Source organism: Netta rufina, assembly GCF_964035555.1.
Source record: "Netta rufina genome assembly, chromosome: 7".
In the NCBI taxonomy this organism is placed as follows: domain Eukaryota; kingdom Metazoa; phylum Chordata; class Aves; order Anseriformes; family Anatidae; genus Netta; species Netta rufina.
Window position 1 is genome coordinate 19,423,982 of NC_140130.1, and position 19,575 is coordinate 19,443,556.

Below are 19,575 nucleotides of genomic sequence, written 5' to 3' on the forward strand. Positions count from 1 at the left end.
GCATCCATTAACTAAGCAATAAATAACTTCACAGCTAGAATTTTTTTTTGTCCATTAAAATTGAAAAGCTTGCATATATCACAATAAAACTATCCAAAAGCTCTTTCAGTGAAAAACAATTTCTTGTTAAAATGACATTTTCATAGTTCAGTTGGTTGAAGGGATCAAGAGCAGCAGTGTAGTTCACAGTCTGATGGTGAGGACTGGATGACAACCAGTGAAAAGAGAAAGCACAATTGGGGTTGCGAGGAAGAGAAAATACAGCCCATTTATAGAGGACTGAACAAAACAAATTCTGAGGGGAATTAAGCTGCAAAAAGTCTGCTAGTATTGGTAGATCTACTTTTATGCCATGTTTATACCATGTAACTTTTGATTACAATGAGCATTGTTTTCCTCTAAAAACAAACAAACAAACAAAAACAAAAACAAAACAAAAACAAAAAAAAAATGCATCCCCAAGAAGGGATGGAAATCACTTCTCAGAAAACGTTTGTTTTAGCTCTACTGGTCTTAAACAGGGAAGCTATTTTAAAATCCAACTGGCAAAAACTATGTTCAAACATAGGTACCAGGTACTGTAGTGCACCCATCTTTTTAGTTTTCCAGAATTAATAGAGCTTCATAGGTTCCTGCAAGGGAGATCACATATTTGCGAGCAGGGAAACAAGGCAAGGGGAAAAGACAACTTGCTTAAAGCATGAAGTCCACTGACTGGTCTGGAAATTAATTTTATTTTTGACGGCTGTCCTGACCCTTAGAACCCACTTCCTAGATGTGGTCAGTGTTGCTCAAACACATGTATGCCAGAGGGATGCAAGCCAACCAACAGCGGATGCTTTGTGTCAATGTGGTAAAGCAGAGAAAAAAAATGAACTCAATAAGTGCTGATACTTCATTATTTAGAGCTTTCCATTCATCTGCATTTTCAAAGAGGAGACTCCTGTTCTAGTCAGAGGACTCCCATGTATGTTGTTCATTTGGAATTCATATGAGTGAAGCTAACTACCGAGAAAGCTGAACGGGAGAGCAAACAAAAAGATTTAATTGATTCAGAAATGCAAGCACTTTAAGGCTTTAGCTATATTTTGGAATAAATAACAAACACGATTGGCAGTTCTGGGGGTTTAATTCTTGCATTTTGGAACAATTTGGGAATAAAATCAAATTGGCTTGAAGAACAGCAAACACACATACATACTGCATACATTCTTACGTATCGTATGGATAACGAAAAACTTGTTGATTTCAAATTACACCTCAGACTCATCAATTCTCATGTTCTGAATAAGCAGCTCATTTTTCTAGTCTATGCCTCATACTCTAATTTACAGTGAATTCTAAATGGGTGGGACACATCTGCTAGAACAGGGGGTCTCGGAGCCAGAGAGGCAGTATCAGTGTGTGTGTAATATTTAAAGCCTATTTATCAGACGAAATTTTAAAGTTTTCCATGATTATCATGACCAAAGTTGGGGGTTACATTACATGTGAGCACATACACAGGTGTTTAACTGTTACACAACATCAGATTAGCTGCAAACATTTTCTTGAGCACAGGGCTGTATTCAAGGAATCATTTTGACTGACCTGTGGTATATCTTCTCTTCAATAGTACCTGCAGTGAGAAGCCTGTACACAGTCACTTGTTTCTTTTGACCTATTCTCCAAGCACGTTCCCGAGCCTGAAACCCAAAAGGTTTGGTTACCAGACATTAGCCTCCTAGACAAGTATTTGACACCCGGGATACCACTGTTTCAAACCTAGATTGGACATTTAACAAATAGTTCAAAAAGTTAATAGTTATGGTATTTCTACAGCATTAAAACAACTAATTCAGAAGGAGAGGAAAACAATTTAGAAAGCTTATCTATGTAGAAAGACAAGAATACGATTGTACCAAGAGTTCTATTTTGGAATCTCAAAGAATAAATTAGTATCTTAAAATTAGAACTCATGTCTGAGTTCTAAGTATATATCCCAGATAGATAAGTTATACAGGCTTGTTCCAAAAGAGATCTACTTATATATATTTCCTTTGAATTTTGCTCCTTTTTCTCAACTGAAAGCTTTTATTGAACAAACATCTTGAACCAACCACTAAAACAGACCGCTCCAGGTCAGACTGCACACTTGCAGATCTCAGAGTTATGCAGGATTTCTACCAGAAATCTTTTTTTAACTCTCAAACATGTAAGCTCTGCATACTGTTAAGGGATCTGATAATGCAGAGTCTCATAGCATCATCAAATAAATAACAATTCCGTTAAGGTGTTGGCTTAAAAGCAGCTTCTCCTAAGGACACAGCTACATATCATTATTTATTGACAAACCCAATTTAAGCAATATTATTTGTTCTCCTTTTCTTACCCTACATCGCCACCAGAAACAGTCATGCCTGTTCAACAGCAGTTATACTCTTCCTTGAGAAACATCTAGTCTGTTTATTTATTTGGAAAAAAAAAATACAAAAACCTCCAGTCCATTTCAACTGTTTGTTTTGCTAAATTCTGATTATATGAATCGACAGTACTGAAGAGTGGTAAGATCTAGCAGCACAAAGGGGATGTGGTGGGAACTGCTTAAATTGGCTTTGCCACAAGAGCAATCATAAGGTAGAGCTGTCCCCTAATTGACCATTGCTGGCAGCAGCAACTTAGGGAGCAGCAACATACTGCTTTAACACTATAGATGTCATATCATCTTCACTTTTATTTCAACTCAGCTGGTAAATGGAATGCAATGGACCAAACTCACCTGTGTGTCTGTACTGGGATTCCAGTCAGGATCATAAATAATAACCCGGTCAGCACCAGTTAGGTTGACTCCAATACCACCAACACGGGTTGTCAGAAGAAAAATAAATATGGATTTGTCCTATAATGCAAGATAGAAATTACTAAAAGAATTACCAAAGCACAAGATCATTTTCATTATTTCCTGGATTCTTTTATTATTATTATTTGCAAAAATCCAAAGGAGACAAGAAGAAGAGTAAGTTTCCTCATTTATTTAATATCTCTTTTGACAAGTAAAAGTAGTTTGATCTAGATTTAATTTACTGTTGCCCAACAAAAATTCTTTTTCCTTCCTTCAACCCTTTTTCTTCTTCCTTTTTTCTTAGCAGAAAACACAACTTGTATGAAAAAAAAGATGACGCTTTTCCCCTTACACTAAGAAAGTGGTTTAATTTGACTGAACTCCCCAGTTTTGTGTCTCAAACTTGAAGTAGTAATGTTTTTTGATCCTAGTGGGTCCCTTGCAACTCAAAATATTATGAGTCTAAAAACAGACCAAAAAGGAGTGCCAAGAATTCAAGGTAAGCCTAGATATTATGCACACTAATTAGCGTATAGGATGCAACATCTCACCTCATTATATCTTGTTATAAGGGGCTGTCTGGAAGCTATTGTTGTGGTGCCATCCATCCTAAGGTAGGAATAGCTTCTGTCTCTCACAAAGGCTTCAAGGATCTGCAACATCTGTTGTGACAGGAAAAAAAAAAAAGTTAATGAAATCCAGATGTGAAGACTGCAACTCTGATTAAGTCATGAGAATTTCCGGTACTGATCACAGTGCCAATCAAATAAACAAGAAAAATAACCAACAACTTGTGAATATAAAGTGAGCAGAAAATTCATCAACATATGCAATTGGGGTAAACAAAAGAATAGTTATTTCATTGCTGAATACAAGACTGGAATGTTTGTATTTGGTGTGGGAAACCATGAGCTGTGGTCTCAAGATAATTTAACCAGGTAAGTGGTGCAGCATTCCAGGGAATCCACAGAACCAAGACAAAATCATGAAAATACAGGGAAAATGAATGAAGGTTATGCTGGCCCAAAACATGCAATTCCCAGGATTAGATGTAACAGACTACCAGTTCTATCCTGAAATTGTGCAGAAGGGACAATAAATACATCACCGCTGCTTCAGTCTGGTATTCTACATGTATGGGTACAACTGACTGAAGCTTTGGCCCAATATATTCAATTTGGGCAACACTTGCCACAACATTGTCATACCAGTAAAGCTTATGAGCTTTGGAACTAGTCTCCAGTTATTCCAAACACATTACATTTTTTTTTCCCCAATAACATAATATTAATTTTATTAGAAGGACACCATAAAAGAACAAGTCTGTTTTTAATTACAAGCCGTATTGGAAGAAACACACACTTTTTCAGTTTTACTAACAACTAAAGTAAAAACAATTAGGTCCTCTTACTTGTCTTGACTGAGTGAAAAACAACACTCTATGACCTTGCTTGTGCCATATTTTCAGCAAAGACTCTACCACTATCATTTTTCCAGAGCGTTTCCAAAATCCAAACTGATCTGCTTCCTCCACTTCAGCATCTGGTACGCCCTTCAAAATCCTGGGACCACCAGAGAAGAGGTCAGGGTGGTTGCAAATCTTCCTCAAAGCTACTAGTCCTGGGAAAACCTAAAGAATACAGGAAAAAAAAATCCTTGACAAATACTTGTCGCTATGTGAGTTGTGGCTAAGAACAAGAAAAAAAATAATGTATTCATCTAATCATCATCAAGAAGAGTGTTTTTAATAGTGGTTTGCTCTTTAGAGAGACCAATGGATGCCAACACTTGTATCACAGAACTTCTTGGGAAAAAGCAGTACAAGAGAAGGTCAATGAAAATACATAACAGCGAACCTATTCTGATGACAAGGTTAAGTGTATTCTGCAACAATTTCCACATTAGCAGAAGCAGTCCCTAGCTATAGCTCATGGTCAGACTACTCCTATTCAAAAAAAAAAAAAAAAAAAATCTATCAAGTTTGTTCTATTAAAGTAACGTATTAAAGTTCTTACTAGGAAGCATGCCCACCAGAATGCATGGTAACAAAGAACAGATATGTGAACACATTTAAACAAACACATGATGCTGGAAACCATCACTTTTGATGCCATATTAGAAGAGTTCTATTCAGTTATTTATTCAAAAATATTACAAGTGTTATTAACTCATCTGATATAATGGGCACTCATAAAAAAAAAAAAGGTTTGAAAGAATCAATCTTCCATCACTAAAAATTGGATACGCCAGCACACAATCTACGGTCTATCTGGACAACAATGGGGTTTTGTTTTTTCAGCTGGGATTCACAGGTGTCATCACAAAACATCCAACAATAACACTGACATTCACTGTAAAAAATTTTCAAATCTCTAGCAAATATGAGAGCCTATTTTGTAACACCTTAGCAAATTTCTGCAGATAGTCTTGTACAAGCTGCCTCTTAAAGGCATTATTATATATAAGGAGCTCAAGCTCCTTAAAATAATTTTCATTGTGATAACTAAAATTGCTATCCACTCAACGAAACTTGTCCCCTGTACCATTGCAAGATCTGGAAAAAAAGTCAAAACAAGGGTCAGGTCAATATCTGCTTTGTTTAGCACTGCAATATACATGGCTGTAATGACCATGCAACTAGCTAAAGTCACTGAGGGTGAGGGGAGAAAAGACTTCACAGTTCACAAGATAAGGAAATGTAGTAAATAATGCATTATAACAACAACAACAACAAAAATAATATCCTTATTACAAAAAAATAAATCTGTGCCCTACAGCTAAAATGGGAGTGAAAAGCGTCCACTGCACGTGTACAAATGTCAAATGGGCCAAATGTATGAAATGTAAGAATAACAAGGAATAGCAGACCTTTTACACAGGCAACAGCAGGCATTTGAAACTATATTTCTATTACTGCTGTCATCCTTGCCACGGCAATTTCAACACCTACGTTGTGAGGATTGAGTCAAACAATGTTGAAGTGACTACAAAGACAATAACAAGGATGCTTGTTATTTGCTCTAGTATATACTAAGACTGAAATCATCAACTGTTGCATCAAGAAGTTCCCATACCTGATGTGTACTTTCAGGGCAAATTACTCTTCCTTTGCTTTGCATTTGCAATTGGATGAAAGCATGCATACAGTTATCTACTGCAGGTCATCTAATAAGCCATTAATTTGTTCCCAGGACCACAAACATATCCTGAAGCCCATTCCATTCCTACTTTTATCTGGTCACGTCATTGCATAGGAACCACTTACTCTATGTATTCCATGAAACAGTTCTAGGAAAAAAAGCAAATATCCACAAAAGCAGAACTGAGATGAATATGTTTTCCTTTCTGTTCAGAATCCAGCTAAAAGAATGTGGAGGTCAATCCATGACTTAATCCATCAACCTCTACCTGTCATCAACCTTAATTAATACCAACCTGCATGTCTCCACTGAGAATCTGGTAGACTTCTTTAGAGTCAATGAAATTTTGATAGACTTGACGCTGCTCATCTGTCAAACGACAAAAGAGGACCTACCAAAAACAAACAAACAAACAGCTCAAGCCCAACTTGTAAACTTCAGACTGAACAAATTTTAAAGTTTTACAACGTGGAACATGCTACAAATAAACCTTACAGACACATCTAACACACTGAAATACTGAATTAAAAGATATTGTAGAGACCACTAGAAATAAACATTTGTTAGAATTTTTAGAGAATGAACATAAACACTGAGATGGGTTTCATCATATTTTCTGTGTCATTTCCCAGTTGTTTTTTCCTCTCAAATTTTAGTTTTGGAGGAGCTGCCATTTTTCAGTTTTAATGAGGTAACTGTGCAGTGTTGACATTCTCTCAAAGCTACTTTTATAGGAAACACTTCTCACGGTGCCTTACAAATTTGTCCCTTACAAATTGCAAATTCTCAGAACCTCCTGTGAAAACAACAGGTTACTAAACATAACCTGTACTATCATTAGCATTTGAGTGTGAGCATATAATGATTTTTCAGGTGGTTTGATGAATTAAAATGGAAAAAAAATTATGTATTTACATCCTGAAAGGCACCCAATATTATGCTTTACGTCAAACTTACATAATGCCCTGTGACTGACAAGAACAAAAATATAATTTGTTTGATCTGCTTATGATTGCATTCTTAACAGTAGCCCAGATTTAAAAAGTACACGGAAATTCAAAATTTGATTATCTACAGTTAAAATAGCATTTCAACTGTTATTAGGACAAATTATTGACAAATGTTCGTGAGAGACTGGATTTGGGGGAGGAAGAGGGCTCAGATCTAGTAGTAATGATAAGCAAACCTGTTCATTTTTATCTGGAAGCGAAAGGCTCATTTTAACATCAGCCTTCATTCTTCTCAGCAAGTAGGGGTTTATGGTGTCCCGTAACACACATGCACATTTGTATGCAGTTTTTACCTGAAAAACGAAGAAAAAACAAAAACTGTACTTTGATTCTTGATATCAATTTTAGCAAAAAGCAAAATTCAATAATTAGTTATAGGAAAGTCCTCATAAAATGAGATGCTTTATGATTTATGTGGACCTACAGTTATTTACTCAATACAACATGAATTACAATAAATTCATGATAGCAACAATAACACAGAATAACTCTTCCTCAGATACCACTCATTTATCTTTAGTGAGTTAGTGGAATTTGAGACCAGAAATAAGATTTCTTTTAAAAACCAATCTGAGTATAAATTTGCACAGAACCAAAAACCCACATGAATAACCTCTAATACAAATCAAAGATCAAAAAAAGGCCTGAAGCAATGGTGGTTACTAGACAATAAGTGAAGATTAGTGTCCGCTTGAGACTATTAAAAAAAAAAATCGGTAAAAGAAAATCCCCATGATCACAGAAACTAAAGGTCACTCTGGTCTCAAATGGAGCATATGGTTCTATAATGGGTAATGGATGTGTGAGATGGGTATTAACTGTACGTAATGGCTAAAAATACCTTCATTTCTCTTAAAGCAAAACAAAGAATACAATAAATTATTGATATGTAAAAAAAAAAACAAATTAGCTGTCCAATTTTAAATTACAAAGCTTCAGACAAGGGAGGCATTTAAGCTCCAAGAAAAAACTTTAGAAACATATACGTGCAAAACATTAAAAATAATATTTAATAGAAAGCAAATTTGTTAGCATTTATATGCAACTTTAGCCTACAGATTACTATATGATTTATCTGTTAAGCAGCTTGAAATGTGTTTACAAAGTTGTAGAGAACTGTAAATGCAAATATTAATAGGCATATTTATTCAGAAGATATTGCAAATAAATTTAGTTTTCAAATTAGTTTATATACTTTCAGACTTCTGATACCTATTTTTGTCTTAAAAAGTGAAAATAGCTTTCTGTTTTAAGCATTCCTCAATAGCATCTGAAACAATTTGCTGAAGCTTGAAATCAAAGAGGAAAGTTCTATTTAAATATATCAAAATATGAGATTACTCCTCCAACTTGCATAACTTTACTTTTTATCAGAGAATACTTATGTCTTTTCAACTTTCTTGACAAGAAACAATTGTGTATATGCTACGCCTCTCTATAGAAGAAATTGTCTCATTTAGTTGAATATTTTTTTCACATACGCATAAGTAAAACATATACATGTGACTACTGAAAAAGCGTCTAGAATGTAAATCATGAGGTACATTTAAAAGTCAGTTTCTTAACAAAATAACATTTTTCCTACTGAACTGATATATTTGATGCACTTACCTGCACAGGAGAGGCATTGGAGTATCCTCCCATGGTTATTGGAACAGAAAATTGCTCCATGAACACAGGTAGCGTTCCCAGTTTCCCTGGGAATATAAAGTCAAAGAGGGACCACAGCTCCTTTAGGTTATTTTGCATAGGAGAGCCAGACAAGATGATGCGATGGGGTGTGCGGAACTAGTAATTAAAACAAAGCAAAATTAAAACAAATACAGAAGTAAGTCATTTTCATGGCTTATGGTATAACGTGATTCCTGCTTCTGAGGATTTTCAATTCTACCACCAATGAATTATCATTTTATAATATATGGCCCCATGCTACTAAAATAAACAACTTTATGTAATATATTGCCCAAAAACTGTTAGTAGAAAATAAAGATTAGCATTAATTCAACATTTGTTCCTAATGGTAAATTCCTACTCCACTTAACATTTCTGATGTTTTTCTTTATAAATCTACTGATGTAAACTCATTTAAAATATTAAGTAAATTAAATAGTCAAATATAGAACATTGTGATTTATGCTTTATTCCTTCTTAATGGTCAAATGTGTGCTTTTATGATAACTTAATAAGGCTATTAGATCTGGGTCCTCCTCCCCGCCACACTGAAAATCTTTCACCTGTTTTTGATAAAGTACCTGCTTGCACGCAAGTGTTACTGCAGCATTTGGATTTCGGATTTTGTGACCCTCATCCAAAATCACATAATGCCAGTCATAGCTGTGGATGTTATCCTGCATCAGTCGAATGTATGAATAAGAGGTAATTAAAATTCCATGGCATGAAGCAATTTCGCGAATTAGTTTCACCTAAAAGCAAAAAGTGCATGCTGTCAGTAACAGAGCAAGACTGAAAATTCAGACTTGCAGAAGTACAGGTTTACTGTCCAAGATACGTTTAAAAAGTTTTGAAAGAGCAGATAAATTATTTCATAAAGAAAATCATTGAATTTCACTAAAATAGACTGATCACAGGACTCTCCACTTATCTATAAAAGAATGAAGCACCTGAATATTGTAGTGTAAAAGATCAGAATTTGACCTGAAGCCTGGTAAGAAGGAATCAGTATTTTTTTTTTTTCCAAAGGCATCATTTGAAACTCAAACATGAAATGCGATCAAAGTAACTTCAAGTTCTCCCATACTCACATCACAAATCTACCTTTGTGTACTGCATACAAGATATAATAGAAGGTTAGAAATAAATAAAGTGAAAAACAAAAACAATCACAAAAAATGATTTGGTTAATCCTAAATTCTGTCCTACACTTTTCATTAATAGGATTAACCATTTCTTATTCAACCACCAAATTGCATGCTTCTCTTGTAAGCTATATCCTTTCCCCTTGTCTTTAACTAGCCTTTTTAGCTGTAGATTACCTAGGGCAGGAACAGTCTAGATCACCTTCCTTGAATACTTTCACAGCATCTACAGTATTTGAGAACTGCATCTTTCCTGCATTTGTCCTCCACATATAAATCTAATAGAAGAGTGATATTATCGTCTGCTATTCAGGAAGGGAAAGAGCATGGACCAATTTTTATTTATTTATTTGGATGTATTTGGTTATTTGGTTATTTGGATCAAGGTGCTTAACTGTTACAGAAATCAACTGGAATTAGGTGCTTAAGCATCTTTGCATATCAGGACATAAATGAGGTCACTGAAGCTTACATAGGGAAGGGAAAACAAAACCAAATTTCTTTTTTCCCAGAGGGGCATCCTAACTATGAAGATAATCTTTCTTTCTGCTATATTGTGTTTACATAGCAAGCAGGAAAATAGGACTGTCATTAGCTGCAACTGCATTGCCAAAAAAAAAAAAAAGCATCAATCTCATACATGTGAAAGATATATAAACTGGTAACCACCAATTCTAAATTTTTGTTTTAGATTACTCACAAAATAGCCAAGCTGCAACCAGAATTAATCCCTGCTTTTAGTCAGAGGATGTCAAAGCTACCTTAAAATCTGTGGAAGCCCAAGCCGATTCTGTATTTACAGTTGCATGAACTTCATACCCTATTTTACACATTAATTCACTGCTAGAGTACAATGACTAGTTATTCAGTAGTTTTCCAGGAGCTGCACGTATTAGTCCATGACACAGGACCTGAGCAAAATGTGGCAAAAATAATGGGAGTTTTATCACAGTTTTAATGTACACCGTATCAGCATGCAGGAGCAAAAGCAGATGATGATGAGCTGGGGGGCAATTCTGTATTAAACAAGTACAGTGAGTGTAACAAAAAAAAAGTATTGATAATTATTTCTTTAAAAGTAGAACCACTGCAAAATTTGCTAAAGAAAGAGAAAAATGAAAAAGAATCACATTCCTAAAATATTTGCATATTCAAAAACATCAAGAATACTTATTAGAAGTGTGTTAAATAAAAAAAAAAAAAAAAGTATTTCTGAAGGAATCATATTGTGTTAAGAGTCCATGATCTTGTAAAATTTCTTACCATGACTTCTTGCTTAGGAGACGTAATCCAAGATTCAAAATGTTTTTCTGCATTTAACTGTGCAAAAGCTTTTACTTTCTGATTATCATCTCCCAGTAAAAACATGACACATCATCTAATGTCAATGCTGTGATTCTCAAGAGGATATGCAATCTTTACAACAAAATGTATGACAGACATAGCAGGAGTTCTAGGCAGGTGTGAACATCCAAACCTTAATTCGAGCTGATGCATTGCCCACAGTCTGTGACAGTGTCCTGGAGCCCTGGCAATGGCCTATCATAGAATATTGTAGGCATCTCTACCCAAACACTTAAGACAAATCATCTCCGGCGATTTCAAATTAAAAGCTTGTAAAATATGTAACCTCTCCTAGTTTTTGCAATTAATAGGGTATGTCTGCAATTAGCCTGACTTACAGAATGCTACACTGTTGTCATTAAAAGATGTTTTGTGAAAGTGCTGCTGTTATTATGGAGGCTCAAGAGACCAATCCCTCCTAGAGGGCAAGCAGTGGACTAGCAGAAAACAACAGCCATAAATCACGCTGTCAGGTAGCAGAAAGAACAGAAGTGAAACGCAGGCACATGAAGGCCATTCACTGTAAACACACCACAGCAGAATCCTAGTCAGGATTTACTGAACCTGTAATTAATTAAAGTTTCCTTCAAGCTAAATTTTTAATAAACAAGGATTTCTGCTGACAATGAAGAAATACAACACCACAATTTTAACAACTCACACTACAACACCTATTAACTATCATTTTATTGTACTAGAGACTTTGTTAGAGGTTGCTTTAGCTTTAGTTGCAGTTATTTAACTGTAGATCTTTTAAAATATGATAATGGACATGCTGTTTTAATACTGTGGCACTTCAGAATTTGCACTATTTTATCATGTAGTCTTTAATTCACAATTACCATTTGTTTAGATTCAGAAATTTTATTTTATTATTATTTTTCTCTCTTGGGAATACACTTCAGTGAAATATTTCAGGGCATACACTGTTAAACTAAAAAAAATAAAAATAAGTTCAGATTAGAGACAAATCCTAATGACAAAGGAAAACAGCTGTTGTTGAGCTTTGAAATTCCGAACTCTGGTCTTTAAAAAAAAGACCTACTACTCCTAATGAACACAGGAACATGCAAATGAATGGAATAAGGTTGATCGTACAGTTTTGTTCAGCACAGTAGTTTAGGCCTTTGCAATTTACAGACAGTATTTTCACCTAACATTGTAGTGATTACATTGATTGTGTTGCAGTCTTCACTGGGACACAAGCAACATACAAAGGCTAAAAGATTTTCAGCAAGTACCATTTCTTAAAGCTAAAATATTTCAGTGATGTTTTCCACGGATAGGCCTTTAAGCAAACCTTTTCTTCCTGTTGATTACCTTGCTGTAGATACAAACCCACAATTGTTAATGCATAGAGAAATAATATTTATCTTTTTAGCAGCTAAAGTAGTCCTTTAAAAAAAAATAGTTAAGGGAACGTGTACTTGTTATGCATTACAATGATAATATTCTTAAATAGAAACATGCATGCAAGACTGGATTTAAAGAACTTAACTAGTGATCGCCGTGAAATTCTCTAATCTTTCAGATGCCTTTAAGGCACGTATGAATTCACCAAGATGATACCTACCTGGTCACTTACACAACTATATATAGTTTGTGAATCAAAAATGCATTGTTCAGCAGCCTTTTCACTATCTCATAACCAACCATTAAGTCCAGAGATCCATAAATTCAACCTATAAAACCTCTTCGCTATTTCCCTGCCCCCTCCAAAACAATCTAAATGGCACCACCAAGAAGCTTCAAAAGAACACATTACAATGTTTAATAATGTAAATGTTGCAATGAAAAGAGCTAGAGCACTTACTACATATTTAAGAAGAATGTTATTTGTTATGGCATGATAAAAAGTTTATCCAAGTTTGATCTGTAACACAGAAAGAGTCTTTGGCTAAAATAAAGGTTCTATAAAATAAAGGTTCTATATCCAGTCATGCCAAGAACTGTAATCTTGTTGTTGAGTTTATTTTCTTTGCATGTAAATTATGTACTCTACTGTGAGGGCAGAAGGCTTAAAATCTACAGTGTACAAAGTCATCTTCAAATAGATGGCTTCAAGGAGGTGCAAGCATCATGAAGTGACAAGTGCTTTTGAGGGTTGCATTTTGTTCAGCATTTGGCTAGAATAAATAAGTAGTTAAGGCTTTACAGACTGAATCTGATTACCACCAGAAAGAATAATTGACCTCAAAGACACTTGTTCTCAAGAAATTAAAAATTCAGCCTAGATCTTTGCAATGCAGCACATCCCGCATTTTATATAAAACCAATATAACTGAAGTTCATGTTGTCTTCATGTAAATCCAAGAAGTTGGATTTACTTCTTTATTTTCTCACATTCTTAGAGGCATCAGAGCACTTGGTATTTACAAGCCACTTTTAAGCTACATCAGGTTTGAGTGTATTAACTGCAAGAGGTTAATAGTATAAAATAGCACCAAAGGACTCTGCCACAATTGCTGTACCATACTCAAACTGAAAGCTGACTTCATGATGGAGGACTACTACTTCAGTTTGATTCTTCTCTCCACTTTAAACTTACACACATTAATCATCACAGAAGAACCAAACGATCTGTGCCCACAAGCAGGAAAAAAAATAAATAAAGTGTTACGCTTCTTCAAGATGGCCTCAAGCTATCTCTGAAGATTACTAGGATGGGTAAGTATTTGCAGCTCGGAGGGTGTGAGTCTGTTCTCAGGTGACAAGTGACAGGATATGACGAAATGGTCTCAAGTTGCACCAGGGAGGTTTAGACTGAATATTAGGAAGAATTTCTTCATGGAGAGGGTGGTCAAGCATCAGAACAAGCTGCCCAGGGAATTATCCCTGGAGGACACTAAGGGACATGATTTAGTGATGGGACTCAGTAGATCAGGCTGATGGTTGGATTTGATGATCTTGAAGGTCCTTTCCAACACAGATGATTTAATGATGCTATTTTTTTTTTTTTTTAATTTACTTTATTCATAAGCTTGCTCTCTTTTGATTAAAAAGTAACCGTGAATAAATGTGCAAAGAGGTGATGACCACATAAGCAGTGACTCTTCTTTAAAGCATCCTGTTGCAGTTGTCAAAAGATGAAGGATTAGAGCAGGATAAGAGAATGGAACCTAACTAAAGTGACCATATGGTATCCAAACTCTTTAAGTTACTGAGTAGTTATTTGTGGGTGGCAATGGGGAGGTAAAGTTATGAAAACCTGACTATTCCCACAGATGGAAAAAATAGATTCAATCTGTCGAGTTCATTAACTGACAGATACCCCCAAAATTCATGCACACTATTTTATTTAGGAAGAAGTGCAAGCATGTTACTGAGGTCAACGGACTTTTAGGGCTTGAAGACATACCAAGTTAATTGAACATCAGGAAGCTATTAGCACATTAGAGTGTGCTATTCCTTTTTTGCCATGTGCTGTAACTGCATCGATTACCTCACGATATGTTTAATCAAGTGCAATTAAGCACCATATCATATTAATGCTATTACAAGAAATTCAATAAACATTTAAAGAGAAATTAAAAAAAAAAATGTTTTGCTGAATCCTGCAAATCCTGTTAAGTACCTGAAATATGAGGTCAAGAGAAAAAAATAAAAAACTTTCCTTGTTTTTCTACAAGCAAGGTAACAAGGGTTGAAAATCCTGACTTGTCCGAAGTTTCAACTCCAGAAATTGAATAAGAACATGTATATAAAGACATTGGCCAATAAAATTAAAAGCCAGAAAAGGCACTGCTTGAGGAAAATAAAACCAACAAAGTAACATTATCATGAAAGGAGACCAGGTGATATGAACTGACATATTGGTCAACTGAAGAGAAATTAGTTTGCCTGTACAAACAAAAATTATTAAATATTTATCAATATCACGAACATGCAAGGAAAGAATTCACCAGTACTTGAAGCATATATGTATGCTAATAGGTTCCTACATTGATCAGCTGCAGCAAAAGCAGCTAATAATACTGCAAACTGCTTTGTAATTGTAACGTGGACATTAGGAATAGATGGATCATGCCTTTGAGTGACAGTGAGACCTAGTGAAGAGAAACTTCATGGAAATTTATAGAGAAGCTTTGCAAACTAATCAATAGTATAGAGGGCTCTCCACAATGAATTCAGAGAATTGAGGATACATAGCATCTTTCTGGTGTAAGTATCTAAACTACAGGTTACATCCAATTATTTTATTTATTTACAGAATAAATGGGCTTAATTTTTCACTGTACTGTAACGGCGGCTAGCAGAAACTACATACTTCCAAATAACCTGTAGGCAAGCACAGCCTTATGGAAATTGAGATAAAGCAGTAAAGTTCTCATTAAATTCAAGTAGTCTTCTGAAGCTTTTCTGTTCTTTCAGAGAAGCTCTCTCAGTTATCAACTCTCAGATATGTCTACCTTCAGCAGAAAAGCTTAAAACCTTCTCACACCAAATCATGTATGGGCATTATTAGTACATGAGCACCACTGTAAAAGTAGATTAGGTATCATACTGTGTTGGCTACTATAAATGGATAGACTTTTAAAGGAAAATAACATGTTAAAACAATTATGAACTTCAATTCCATAAAAAGCTGAGCTGTCTAACCCTGCAGGGGCCCCATAGCAAGCTTGAACTACTTGCAATCTGTTTTACAAGCAGCCTAGTCATGGCAGAATGGATTTCAGCACAATCAAAATGCTCTGAACAACAAATCTGTTACGTTTAACTTGTTCAAGTAACGTTGTTCTGTATTATAATGTAATTGTACTCCAGGAATGACAATTCCCATTTTGTCCTGTTTCCTAACAAATCTATACAAGGCAGTGAATTTTGTAACTTTTTAAAACAATCAGAGGAAGATCACAAGCTTGCATAGAAACATTCAGGAACAGAAGATACTCTTTTTTTTTTTTTTTGGCTAGCATGTAAAAATACAAGCTTCTGGAATTACAAAATGCGTGTCAATTATTACCTTTTTGTTGGTGTAAGAACCAGTTTCATGGAGAATGGCGACCCTAAATGGAGGCCACCAAGTGTGGAATTCTTTTACCCACTGATGCATCACAGTAGCTGGACAAACAATCACTGTTGGACCCAATCCCTGGTACCTAAAAGCACACAAACAAAAACCAAACGTTCAACATGAAATAAATACCCTATATTAAAATAATCTGACATATTTGATTATTCAAGTAGAATACAAGAGCTATCGAAATTAACTGGCACTCTTTTTCTATAATTTTTTTTTAGAGGTAGGTAACAAGGAAAAAGCTAAAACAGCTTATCTATTGAATGTCGTGAGCTAATGGATAAAGCTATCAGGATAAACACAGAAATAGAAAAGCTCCAAACAGTAAGGCATAAGGGAACATCCTGCATCCTGTGGTGATACAAATCAGGTTTGAGTGACTACCATTTCTTTAAGAGAAAAAGAAATTATTAACAACCCTTTCATTACTTCTACACCACAAAAAAAAAGTCTTGCAAATGGAGTTGCACAGGTCTTTTGCTTCATGGTGATACTATACTACACTATTATCATCACAATTTACAGATAGCGAGATAATACAGGGACTCTAAAGAAACAGAGTATAATATCCAAATAAGTTGAGGTCAGAGCTGGGCTAAAACCACCTAATCCATTTCCTGTTCATAATCAGACATTTGTTTCTGAGATTCACTGAGGAAATGTGTGAAATAAGGTCTTCCTGTATATAAATTTCAGAGCCACTTTTTAACCATAAAAGAGGACAAAATCTCTTGCACAACAGCCAGACAAGAAATATTACGATCAGGAACAAATACCAACAACCATGCAGGAAGTATACTACAGCAGAAACAAAAATATTAGCTTGGTTATTTGTCAAAAAAACAGTTTACAAAAGGAAATTTATACGCCTTTATTTTGAAGGATATTTCTGCAGAAAATTTCATGAATAAAAAATATAGCTGTGTATTTTGAATGTTCCAAAATGGCTCTATTGTCATAATAGCCAGGTGCTACCAAATATAACAATCTTTGCACTTCTGCACAGTAATGACAGTATGCCTGTCTCCATTTTACAGAATGAGAGCTGAGGCTGAGAGAGACTACAGGAAAGGCTGCAGTGCTAGATTCATACAGCAGTACACTAGCTCCCTCTACACATCAAGACAATGAGGTATCAAGTCCCTTGGGCATGTTAACAACACAACGATGCCTGCTTCTCAACCACACTAACCAGAAGGTCTTCTGCTTACTAGACTACACAACTGTCAGACAGAAGCTAACCAGTTAGTGTTAGTACCTTCCTAGTTCAGAGCGCAGATGTGGAAACTACTTGAACATGCAAAGACCAAATTGTTTAGACACACAGGCAAAATGAGAATAAAAAGTTTCATAGTAATAATAATTAAAGCTTGTTTTCTCCCATGGAGTTACTCTGGTGGTGGACTTGCTAATTAGATGCGCCAGAAAAAACAGAATGCATGCTCTGATCTGCAGAAAGAACATTGCAATGTAGGTGTTTAATTATATTTCGGCCTCTTCAGATTCACTGTAGTCTCACTGCACTATCCTAGTGACTCTAACTGTGTAACCATGTCAAAAGGTGTTCCTGAAGGAATTCCATCAACTCAGTGGGTCTCCAACTAGGGCTGGTAATATACTCGCACAAAGTCATCTGTAGAGCAGCATCCTTAAAACAGGTCATATCAAAGTAAATCAACTGGCCTGAGTGATGTAGTACAGCATGGCAGTTTGGTATAGAAAAGCTACAGTTGAAAGCAACTGGAGAATACAATTCTTCCAGAAGACAGCAATGCTTTCTCTTTAAAGCATTATTTTACAATTAATGCACATACTGAACATAATCTAAATGTCCCTCTATATATTGTTAAAATTTTTGTTCAGTACAGTACTGCAACATTTGTTTAATTGCATGTCATAATTCACATCAGATATAGAGCCACCAAAACTAGAAAACTCAAGTGTTATTCACGCAGGCACTTGTAAATCCAAGAATGCCAACAAGTATCCTTTCCAGTAATTTCACCTATAAAGAAAGAATTTCAAAGCATTGTTCAATAATAAAGAAAGAATGATAGCTTTTGTAAGCCAGTCACTCGAATATAGTTTTGAATAGCAACAAAGATGGAAATTCCTCTGTGTAAGTGACAGTTTTTATTACTACTACTATTTTTTGGCATAGATAATTCCCTGCCGATCAGAAACTCCAACTTTCATCGCAAATCAGCTTGCTGCTTCCTGTAAAGCATTCACCTGGTGTCTTGCCAGAACAAATATTTTAATGTAAAATTTAATAAATGGAACCAAAGGTATTACATCTAATTTAAAATTCCATATTGTGTAAACTATTGATATTAATGTAATTGAGTTTGTAAACAATCCATTTGTGGAAGCTAACCTTAGACACTGTATTGACCCAAAATATCTAGTGCGGCTCATCTGCAAAATGAAGCATCAATGCCTGGAATTCATTAAAAGTGTTACATGTTTAATTTTTCCTGCCCTACAGCTCCATTGTCTCGTAAAATTTTTCCTTTGATGTCCCCCACTAAAAGAATTAAAGGAATATTGTAATTGAAATGTCATTAATAATTCACAGGACCCTCCTCCACCAGCAATACATCTGATGAAATATTAATTGAGCTCCACAGACTGACAGTCTGCAGAGGAGCACTTGCCTGTAATTTGAACCACGAGTCCTGATCTTGCTGTAGCTCAGACCTGCCAAGAAGGCAATTATCTGGATGGTCTTGCCCAATCCCATCTCATCTCCCAGAATTCCTCCTGCCTGCTGGCAGTGCAATTCCCAGAGCCACCTAACACCTGTCTGCTGGTACCTAAAAACAAGGAAAAGAAGATGGCAAATGTTTGATAATACAGATCGTAACAGAAAGTACTCATGAATTAATCATTTGGCAAGGTTCTTCTACTAGTTACAGTAACATGCTGGATGTATGTTTTACATGAGTGCTGTATTTACTAGGTCATACATTTTTGATGGGCTCAAACATTACATGTGACTTTCATTCTTTATGCAATGCTAAAACATTTCTAATTAAACTGATAGTCATGGTAATTAGAGGGTATTTTATTTCATGTATATTTTAAGTGTTAAAAGTAACTTGGAAAGCTACTCTTAACAAGGCATAATTATCTTTTCAGAAGAGAAGACATGCATGGGTCTCATGAATTACATTATTTGGAACATATACCTTGAACTGAAGGAAAAGCTTGACTTACAAGGGCTACAGTCTTCACTCTCCAGTCTGAAAACTGATCACATCTGTCACACTATGCTTTCTGTTTACGTAAATTCATTGAATAACATTTAATCTCTTTTAATGAATAAATAAGTCAAGAAGGCAAAACGTTTAGGAAGGCAAAACAATAGAAGCTATACCAGTGAATAGGATGCAGCAGAGTGTTATCATGTAAGAGTATC

At 35.3% G+C, this 19,575-nt stretch overlaps 1 protein-coding gene across 1 annotated transcript in view; it reads right to left on the reverse strand.

Moving 5' to 3' along the window:
* The window catches only part of ERCC6 (ERCC excision repair 6, chromatin remodeling factor), a 48,039-nt gene that overhangs the window by 5,377 nt on the left and 23,087 nt on the right, over positions 1-19,575 (reverse strand). Inside the window, exons 7-16 of the mRNA XM_084289920.1 lie at positions 18,808-18,970; positions 16,098-16,226; positions 9,224-9,394; positions 8,583-8,759; positions 7,148-7,264; positions 6,257-6,352; positions 4,233-4,451; positions 3,373-3,483; positions 2,759-2,878; positions 1,591-1,685 (exon numbers count right to left, since the gene is read on the reverse strand). Coding sequence (XP_084146046.1) covers positions 1,591-1,685; positions 2,759-2,878; positions 3,373-3,483; positions 4,233-4,451; positions 6,257-6,352; positions 7,148-7,264; positions 8,583-8,759; positions 9,224-9,394; positions 16,098-16,226; positions 18,808-18,970 — 1,398 coding nt within the window. The remainder of the gene's footprint in view (positions 1-1,590; positions 1,686-2,758; positions 2,879-3,372; positions 3,484-4,232; positions 4,452-6,256; positions 6,353-7,147; positions 7,265-8,582; positions 8,760-9,223; positions 9,395-16,097; positions 16,227-18,807; positions 18,971-19,575) is intronic.